At 44.3% G+C, this 10,679-nt stretch overlaps 1 protein-coding gene across 3 annotated transcripts in view; it reads right to left on the minus strand.

Moving 5' to 3' along the window:
• SLC35F1 (solute carrier family 35 member F1) overlaps positions 1 to 9,507 on the minus strand; it is a 391,058-nt gene extending 381,551 nt beyond the window's left edge. The window contains exons 1-2 of one of the 3 annotated variants that reach the window (XM_032339696.1): positions 9,452 to 9,507; positions 9,257 to 9,364 (exon numbers count right to left, since the gene is read on the minus strand). Coding sequence is in view for 1 of the 3 variants with exons in the window: in XM_032339695.1 (XP_032195586.1) it covers positions 8,181 to 8,353 (173 nt within the window). In the remaining 2 variants the exon portion in view is untranslated. Of the gene's footprint in view, positions 1 to 8,180; positions 8,897 to 9,256 lie in introns of those variants that run through there. The other 2 variants (XM_032339699.1, XM_032339695.1) reach the window with 2 other exon arrangements.
• Between the last annotated feature and the right edge of the window lie 1,172 nt (positions 9,508 to 10,679).

Genomic DNA, 10,679 nt, shown 5'->3' on the forward strand with positions numbered 1-10,679 from the left:
TGTTTGTTTGCTTGTTTTTTAGGAAATTCTGTTTTTTTGATTTACATGGCACTGACCTATTGATGGGCTCACCCTGCAATGGCAGGATGGGATTCAAATCTTTTCTCCTTTTTCTCCTAATATTCTGAAGGTAGATAAACATTATGGCTAGCTAGTCCTCCTCCTTTTTTTTTTTTTTAAGTTCTGGGTGAAACAAATTGTACTACATTCATCAGGAAAGATCTACCTCTGGACTCTGTGTACACTTCAAGTAATTTTATTATGGGTTCAGTCTTCCTCTTGAGTAGTTTGCCTATAGGTGAAACAGCTAAATTATGAGGCTTTTTTGTACACCTCTGTTAGATCAGCTTGAAAATCTAATCATTTTTGAGAGGTGATGTATGTTACCATTATTTCTACTTTACTTAAATTGTCCCCTTGATAAATTATACTGAAAAGGTAATAACAGTTAGAAAGTCTACCAATGGCACCCAAGAGTCCTCTTCAGCCCATACCTGTCTGGTTCACTGCTGTGATCCTGTAGTGCCCAACATATAGGAAGAACTCAATAAATACTGAATGAATGAATGAATGAATGAATGGAAAACAGTAAAGTGTTTGTCTTATACAATGGATCAGTACTTTAGCTATCTCAGAGTCAGGAATGATTAGGAATTAGACTGATTTGGTTTTTTGAATCCTTTAGTGTTTATTCAATTGTAGTAGGTTTCCCTAATTCATTTTTAAAATGGCAAGAACTGGTGGTACATATTATCAGAGCTTGCAAAATGGCATTTAAGGTATTTTTTAACCATCACAGAGTCACATACATAAATTTTCTTCAGGCAGGGGCACCAGGATGGCTCAGCCCCTTAAGCATTTGCCTTCGGCTAAGGTCATGATCCCAGGATCTTGGGATGGAGCCCTGGGATGGGCCCTGGGGGGAACCTGCTTTTTCCTCCCCCTCTGCTCTTCCCGCCAATTCCTGTGCACAAGCTGGCTCCCTCTCTCTCAAATAAATAAATAAATAAAATCTTTTTAAAAATTTCTTCAGAGAAAGTTTTGAATTTAATACCAATAGAAAATAATCATTAAAAATTTTTAATAATTGTATCCTTAAACAAATTACTTTCATTGCCACTGACTGAGGCGTGACGTTTTTCTAAGAGAACACTTTCTAAGACATATTTATTTTCCTGTTTTCTTTGATATTTCCTATGAAATTTCTTCTTAACTATTGTACATACAAGTAGCCCCTGTATAAAGTCAAAATGGTAGAATGAGAAGTTTAATATGGACTGCATATTGAACAACTTATTTATAAGACTCTAGTATCTAGATATGGGGAGGCATACAATAAGACATTTTCCATAAAAATTCAGGTTACAGATTATAATGATTCACTCCCAGTAGCAGAACATGTGCCTGATTACCCAGTTAGATTTTGAGGTCCTTCAGGCTAAGAATCATGTTTTATTATCTATGTGTCCTCCAGAACAGGGCTTAGCACACAGTAAGTGATTAAGAACAAATAAACATAGAAACCATCAACTGGGTATAAAAGCAACCAATGGAATGGGAGAAAATACTTGTAAACCATATATCTAATAAGCGATTAATATCCAGAATACATAAAGAACTCCTACAACTCAACAACTAAAAAGCCACCAAAAATCCAATTTAAAAATGAGCAAAGGTCTTAAGTAGACATTTCTCCAAAGACATACGAATGGCCAAAAAGTTTATGAAAAACTGCTCAGTATCAGTAATCATTAGGGAAAGGCAAATCAAAACCACAATGAGACGTCACTTCATAACCCTGAGGATGGCCACAATAAACACACACACACACACACACACACAAAGTAACAAGTGTTGGCAAGGATGTGGAGAAATTGGAACTCTTAGACACTGTGAGTGAGACTATAAAATGGTGCCAATGCTATGAAAAACTCCAAAAAATAAAAATAGAATCACCATATGATCCAGCAATCCTACTTCTGGGTACATATCCCCCAAAATTGAAAATAGGATCTTGAAGACATATTTCACATTCATGCTCATTGCAGCTTTATTCACCATTGTTAAGGGATGGAAGAAGTTAAATGTCCATCAACAGATAAATGGATAAAGAAAATGTGGTATATACATACAGTGGAATATTATTCAGCCTAAAAAAGGTAGGAAATTCTCTCAGGTGGCACAACATGAGGACATTATGCTAAGTGAATTAAGCCAGTCACAAAAAGACAAACACTACATGATTCCATTTACATGAGGTATCCAGAAAAGTCAAACAATTTGAAACAAAAGTAGAATGCTGGTTGCCAGGGTCAGCGTGGAAGGGAGAAAGAGGAGTTGTTTAATGGATTCAGTTTCAGTTTTGCAAGATGATAAAATTCTAGACATATGTTGCATGACAATGTGCACACAAATAACACTACTGTATTATACACTTAACGGTACTAAAGATGTCATGTGGTTTGGCCATTAAAAACAAGAATATGGGGCCCCTGGGTGGCTCAGGGGGTTAAGCCTCTGCCTTTGGCTCAGGTCATGATCCCAGGGTCCTGGCATCGAGCCCCACTTTGGGCTTCTGCTCAGCGGGGAGCCTGCTTCCTCCTCTCTCTCTCTGCCTGCTTGTGATCTCTCTCTCTCTGTCAAATAAATAAATAAAATTAAAAAAAAAACAAGAATATGAATTTATACTTGTATATGTTCATGCTACAGTCAAGAAATATGCCAGGGACGCCTGGGTGGTTCAATCAGTTCAGCGGCTGCCTTCAGCTCAGGTCATGATCCCAGCATCCTCGGATTGAGTCCTACATTGGGCTCCTTGCTCGGCGGGAAGGCTGCTTCTCCCTTGCCTCTGCCTGCCACTCTACCTGCCTGTGTGTGTGCTCGTTCTTTCTCTCTCTCTCTCTGACAAATAAATAAATAATCTTAAAAAAAAAAAAAAAAGAAGAAGAAGAAGAAAGGAAGAAACATTTGTGAGATATTTTTCCATGTGGCTACTGGAGTTTAACTTCTTAACCATACTTTTTTTAGAAACATAATCAAGAATTAATGTGTTTGAAAAAGGTACAGTGGTGCTCATTGGCCTGAACTCAAATGAATGAGAAAGCTAAACTAAAACCTCGTGGTGGTATTCTCACATTCTGCATTCTACTTTTATGAGAAATGGCAATTAAATAATAAATCAGCTCTTGCATTAGGCAACTTTAGAACTATCTGGGCAGCCAACTTAATTTCCTATATCGTTTTTATTACAGCAGTGTACAGTAAAAATAGATTTCTATTATGATGGCCCTGGACTCTGAAGGATCTTGAGATGGTGAAAGCTCAAAGGAAAATTACACAAAGATGCACCCATTTTCTTACTTTCTTACACATCACTTGGAAATATTTTATCTCTATCCCAAGTAAACCAAATACCACTTTAATATAAATGCTCATTTCTCCAAGCCCTCTGTATGAAAAATAACTATAGAGGATGATCTTTTATTTTCAAAATTTTGTTCTTTGGTTAAAAATAAATGCATCCTTCGACATCCTTTGTTTACTACTGATCTTAGAAATGTCTGTTTTTAATCATACCACCCGGTTCAATTTGGAATACTGTGTATCAATTATCCTCATCACTCGTTGGTCTTTCCTTTCATTCTGACATCTGTTAGAAGAAGCAGCTTGAGGAAGAGCTTCGCTATCAATTTTTCAACAAGAGCCTTCTGACTTGATAAAAGGGATCACCTAAATTATGTCCTCATCAACTGTACCTAATACTTAGTTCAAGCATACTCCTGTTCTTGGCAGCCATTCTGTTAGTTCACCATGTTCTGTCCACCTTATTTAATGACTCATAAATGCTATATACACATACTAACCTATCTTATATGTGGATTTTATTTAGGCCTGCTACCAGTGCTCTCCTCTTTAACGTTTCTTGGTCTTCAACTCAAAAATTTTCAGAAATTATAAAATTAATAAAATGAATCAAAATAGAAGTTGGACATCAGTTCCAAATCAAATGAATGGATGACCCAGCATCACACTAGTGGTTCCATTCTACTAAATATCCCCACTACAGGATTCAAAAAGATAGAAACCCCTTTATAACTTGAGACAACCCAATGAATCTCTTTTTGGGAAGAAAGTGGGTCAAAACTAGAAATTCACAGTTATTTTTGTTGAGATCTGAAAATAATACTCAACTCGAAAAGATAAATAAAACCGCACACACACAAAATACAAAACAAGCTCTTACTCGTTTTTCACAAACCTTTCATTAAGTAATCATTTTAGAGGAGCAAATCTCCAGATACCATACAGACCAGCATCTACTCCTCTATTTTTCTACCATACCAGTATTCAGCAGTTTTTGTGAAAGGGTCATCAACTGTTGCCCTTGAAATGTTTTCTTTTTTGTCACATCTTGCTTGCCTGTGACAGGGTAATAAATACTATTCCACGCTAAGAAATAAGTGAGGAAGAGTTTGCCGTATTTTGTTCCATGCTCAAACCAATACATTATTCTAAATCTCTGGGAATTAAAGAAGTAACAATTATTTCAGCGTTAGAGCCATCTTGGATTTCTTGCATCCCACTGCCAAAACAAATTTGAATACCACAGGGAGAAGAATGTGACACATCCCATCAACTGGTTTCAAAAAATTACCTAGCACCTCCTCTTTCACCAAAAACCTGGATTCTATCAGATTCTAAACTCATCACTATATAGAAAGTGAGTAATCAGTGAGATGCCCCAACTGCTATGTACAAAATGCAGCAATCCAACTCTACAAGCCTGTAAAGAAGGGGGAAAGGATGAGGGGCTATAGTGAGGAAAGTAAAATGATGCAGAATAATGTCAAGCAGATTTCATTAAGATAACACTACCTTTTTCAGTCTATGCTTCTTGACAGCAAGTACCTTTAATTAATTATTAATCAGTACTTTTTTTTTTTTTAAACTTATCCCTGGGTAGATATAGATAGCATATGTATTTGCATTTCTTCCTCCGGTTGACAGGTAGCTATTGTTACAGATTTCCACCAATGGCTGGCAAATCACAGGGCTTAGGCTGCTTGTAGTCTGACACTCCCCATCTCACGGCACCATTGTCAGTCTGTCAGTACTGCCTCTTTGGCCCAATGGGATTCTAAGAGCTAACTAACAGTGGTGCAATGTCCCATTCTGTCACTGAAGAGACTACCGGCCAGCTCACAGCAATAGAATGCTGCCGACCATATATCTGCATGCCAAAAATTGGAGAGATTTTTTTTTAATATTGGCTCTAAACTTCCAGCTTTGCAACTTCAGTTTCTGCTAACAGCTAAGCTGCTCCATGCCAGAAGCAGATGAAAATAAATAAATAAATAAAAGCAACTGAAACCCAGAGGATAGTAAGTTGATAGAGCAATACAGGTGAAGGATATAGAATCATTAAGAAAAAAGGAAGAGTAAAAGAAGAAGAAAAAGAAGGGGGGGGATGGATTTCTTTTTTTTAAGATTTTATTTATTTATTTGACAGAGATCACAAATAAGCAGAGAAGCAGACAGAGAGAGAGGAGGAAGCAGGCTCCCTGCTGAGCAGAGAGCCCGATGTGGGGCTCGATCCCAGGACTCTGGGATCATGACCTGAGCCAAAGGCAGAGGCTTTAACCCACTGAGCCACCCAGGCGCCCCGGGGAGAATGGATTTTAAGCTTTGAGAGAATGAACAGAGATGCTTATGATCTGGCCCCAGTGGGCCAGCCTGCTGGACATTACTGACTGATCCAACCTACTTGGAGGATTCAGACAAGAGGGAAACCACACCTACATTCTGGCAGGAGAGCTCTAAAATTCTACTTTCTTCCCGTATTGTTGTTTGTAGAGCCCAGTCACTCATCAGCCACTACCAATGACCTCCTGTAGACATAATCATGGTGCAGAAGCCAAACTCATCAACATGCTAATGAAATTATTCCATCAAGATTTTTATATTTAATCTGACTTTTTTTTTCAGTCTTCATACCAAAGATGCTCCTTCTCAGAAGAAATATGTTCTTCTTGTCCCTTTAAGTACAAGGGAAGACCATTAACTCAATATAAAATTTATATTGAAAATTCTATAGAATTTTGAAAGGAAACTGGATGTTTTAATTGAAGTGGAGAGGTTATAACCCTGGGTACGTTCCCATTCACAGAGGGACCTGAGACGACATGTCACTGGCCCAATCTTTCAGTCCAAGTTCTTCCTCTGTAAATTAGGAATAGTACAACTCATGTCACACAGATCACTGAAAGGCTTAGTAATACACTAAATTCTACTTATGACGTACTAAGACTTCATTTGCCTATGATGCTCCCACAAACCCACCTCAGATAACAAAAAAGCTGCTGAAGAAATGAGATTATGTAGAGTTTTATATTCGTCCAGGTGTTTCTTTAGTATTTCTTTAGTATTATCTCATGACAAGAGCGGTAAGACAAGTACTATAAAACATGTTTTACAAATGCAGAAACCAAGCCCCCGGGAGATGTGCAGCTCTGCCCCACGCCACGTGGCTAGTTACTGGCTGAGAAATGATGACAGCCAAGTCTCCTCAGTGATCTTTTTATTCTGGACTCTAAGATTCATTAAATATCAATTTGCACAGAATCAATAAGAACTAGTAATCAAGCAAAGATAAATGAACGACTGCATCACGCTTTTTTCCAATTTGATGAGGGATATTAATATTTAACATATTCTGCTTAAAAATTTAAACATCCAATGCCAAGATATTTATGATTCAAAAAACCACAGGTGTTCGTGAAGACTAGGAAACCTATAGAGCATGTAGTAAGCCAACATCTTCTTGATTCAACTTTTGGCCACTGTCTTTTAAATGTAATATTTTGTAAGGTGTTATCCTAAGCTACAACTCAAAGGAAAGTAGAATCTTCACTTTGTATTACCAACTCCTGCCTCACTCCCGGTGAATTGCTTCTTGTTTGCTGATAAAAGGAAACATACTGAAGTACCCACAAATAAGCTAATGTACATGTTAAAGTCTTTGCAAAGGACCGGAATGGTTTGGGATTTGTTATATTTGAATTATATATATATTTGAATTAAACCATACTCCATCTTTCAGCTCCTATTTCTGTGCATATTTTGTGCTCCTACTACAGCTTTAAGCCCCATAGAGTTCTATGTGAATTCCCCATAGCTGTATGGGGAGTCTGGGCCACCCAAAACTGTGCTACACAGAAACCTGTACGAACAGAGCGACCTTAAGAGTTACCCGCACACATGCACCAAAAAAGCGCACACGCACTTAAATAAAAACACACAAAACCAATCCTCGGGGTTTTTTAAGTGTCAGCTCTTCAACCATTTCAAGTTCCTTAAGTAGAAAAAGTCGCCTCCACGGAACAGTTGAGTCAGGGGCACCCGGGGCCCCATCTTCACGTCAACCTGTGTTTGCAGCCTAAAAAGCCTCGTCCTTGATCCATTCACTGCGCAGATTCCAGCACTGGAGGCGCCGGCGATCTGCGCTCGCCTCCTCTGGCTTTAGCCCGCCTTGGAATCACCGGGCCCCTCCTGCTCACACCCTTCTCGCAACATTTTTGCACTTTGCCTGGGTCTGATCCAGGCCTCCAGCCTCCCGTTCCCTGGTCTCAGCTTGGACGAGTCTGAGCGGCAACTGGAGCGTCAGACAGAAGTGGGTCCCCTCCTGCCCGCCCGGGCTGTCGCCACGACTCACTCCATCCCCTCGCGTGGAGGCTGGAGACATCCGGCCGCGGCGGGCGACAGCGCGAGGCCGGCGACTTCTTCGCCATCCCCGCAGCCCCGCGTCTTCCCGCCTCCGCCCGGGCCACCCTTGGGTCTCCCCTGTTCCCTGGGCGCAAAGCTGGGGTCCGAGTGGGTAAGGGGACCGAGGCAACACGCGTGTGCGAGGGTGTGAGCGCAGACACCCGGCAGCCGGGCGGCAAACCCCGCCTCTCCCCGAACTCCCGCCTCGGACCAGCCGGCAGCCCGGGCGCCCCAGGGCTGCCCGCTCTGGGACAAAGCTGCCACGGCCTCCCAGCAGGCGCGGGGCGCGTCGTCGCCAGGTCTCCTCAGTGTCCCTCGGCCGCGACTCCGTCCCAAGGGGCCTCAGGGCCGCTGGGGGTCCGGCGAGACCCCGGGCCCGGCTCCCGCAGCCCTCGCTCCGCGCCCCCGCCGCCGCTCACCTGTTCAGCACTTTGCGGATCCTCTGGCGTACGCCAGCCCGGGAGGAGGCGGACAGGCTGCCGCCGCCGCCGCTGCCCTCGGCCGGCAGGTTCTCGATGGTGGTCACCACATGGTTCGGCGGGGCTGGCGGCGGCGGCTGCAGCTGCTGCTGCGGCGGCTCGGGGGGGATCATCGCGGCGGAGGCGGCGGCGCGGCGGCGATCAGAACCCAGCCGGGCGCATCGTGCGCCGGCTCGGAGCCCGGGAACGCGCAGAGGACCCGGCCGGGCGGCCGCGGCCCGGGAGGCGGTGCTGCCTGCGAAGCGGCGAGGCCGGGAGGTACCCGCGGCTACGGCCGCCGCCGCCGCCGCCCAGCCCGCCACTCACTCCTCTCCCGTCCTGGTGCGCGCCCCCTTTCTCCGCCGCCGCCTTCTCCCGCCCCGGCTCTTCCAGAGCCGCTCCCCAAGTCCTGGCACACCCCGCGAAGTGGCCGCAAAGGGGGCCGCGCGCGGCCGCCGAGCTGCCCGTCGGCTCAGGAGAGCCCCGGGGAGAGAGGGGATGGGGCTCCGGGCTTTGCCTTCTCTCCCGGCGCCCAGGTCCTCTCCGGGCGAGCGGCGCAGTTGTGCTGGCGCCGCCTCAGCCTGTCCCCCGCTCGCTCGGAAAGCTGCCGTCTGTGTCTCACGGAGTGAGAGACCGAGAGCGAACCCGGAGAGCCGGGCGGGGGCGCCGCGGCGGCGGCGGCGGCGGCGGCGGCGAAGGGGGGCCAGGGCGGGGACACGCGCGCTCCGTCTTCGCCAGAGGGCGCTCCCGAGGCGCATCATTGCCGCGACCCTCCTCTCCCCGGTCCACCGAGGCCCTGCCTAGCTCGGGGTTGCGAGGATTTGTTTTGTTGTCTTTTGTTTTGTTGTCTTTTGTTTGTTGTTCGCGTGAGGCTGGGGATAGACCCTTCCCCTTTAGTTGGAGGCGACTACCCGCTCCTGCCGCGACACCGCGGAACCTTAGCACCACCTTCCCGGGACAGCGCCGGGACGCGAAGACAAGGCGCTGGTCCGGAATTAAAAACCCAAACTCCAGTATCCTATTACCCCAACACTCACCGTAATGGGCCTGGAGGAAACTGGAGGAGAAGCAACTTCGCGCAAAGAATTCATTCTGGAAACTGGAAAAAGCATGTCAGACCAACTCCACGTCTGCATCTTGTAGGGCTGTGAAGGAAACGTAGGCAGATTCGACTTCCAATTGTGCCTCTAAAACTTATTAGCAGAGATTCCCTAAGCAATTTATGTACTTACATTCTGAGACACATCCTCCTTTGTGCAACGGAGGCTTTGCGTCTTTCTCCCCGTGGTGTAGTAAGAGTTAAATGAGGCAAAGCACCCAGCAGGGGGCCCTGCGGGCTTCTTCTAAGGGTCTCGGACCAGAGGATCTCCACCCCCAAAGGGGAAAGCCCCTGAGAACCTGGCACAGAAACCTAAGACCTAAACAAGACCGTATTTCTCTCAAAGGAAACCTGGTTTCCTGTCCCAGGCATCTCTTACACCGATTGCTCCAGATTCCAGTTAATAACTGACTCTTAAGGGAGTTCTATTTTTCACGTTTTCCTTTATCTAGACTGTCTGGATAGGGATCCTACTGTGGAAAATGATAGGCATTTTGAAAATTTTCCCACTTTAGTCAGCGTGTGGAATTATTGGCCCTGAATATGGTTAAAAGATAAGTATGTTTACAGAATGGCATGTTAATATCGCCACTGAATCCAAATGCACAAATAAAAAATACTGGTGATTTGCCAAGGAGAGTGGGGTTGGGGAAAAAATAACATTCGAGAAAGGAATGGACTATGTCTGATTAACCCAAGGGAGAGGGGAGGATGAAAAGATGGGATTCATTGTTTGGTTAAGAAGTTGCCACCCCTTTAACAATATTGGGAGTCCTTTTCTTATTTTTTTTATTTTTTATTTTTTTTTAAAGATTTTATTTATTCATTAGACACAGAGAGATCACAAGTAGGCAGAGAGGTAGGCAGAGAGAGAGAGAGAGAGGAGGAAGCAGGCTCCCCGCGGAGCAGAGAACCCGATGCGGGACTCGATCCCAGGACCCTGAGATCATGACCTGAGCCGAAGGCAGCGGCTTAACCCACTGAGCCACCCAGGCGCCCGGGAGTCCTTTTTTTAATTATCAAAAATTTGAGGAAACAGCTGTCCAAAAAAACTCTCCAATCTACATTCCAATTTATGTAAAACCCGGTTACTACCTGAAATATCCCTGAGGTCTTTTTTCTACAAAACTTAACCCAAATTAGAGCATTTTCCTCTTTATAATTAACATGCTGCCCTGTTCTTTCTCAAGAACCCTTCACTCAGATTTTTCCACCTTAGTTTTGTACCAGATACTCTGAAGAATTGTTGCAAATGGGATCAAAGCTTGTAACCTCATGGGCGGTAAGATTCTAATAGTTCACAATGAGTTTGCCCTTGGGGGACCCACCTAATGGGGGCAATATTAATCAATGCACTTCAT

Source organism: Mustela erminea, chromosome 4, assembly GCF_009829155.1.
Source record: "Mustela erminea isolate mMusErm1 chromosome 4, mMusErm1.Pri, whole genome shotgun sequence".
NCBI lineage: Eukaryota > Metazoa > Chordata > Mammalia > Carnivora > Mustelidae > Mustela > Mustela erminea.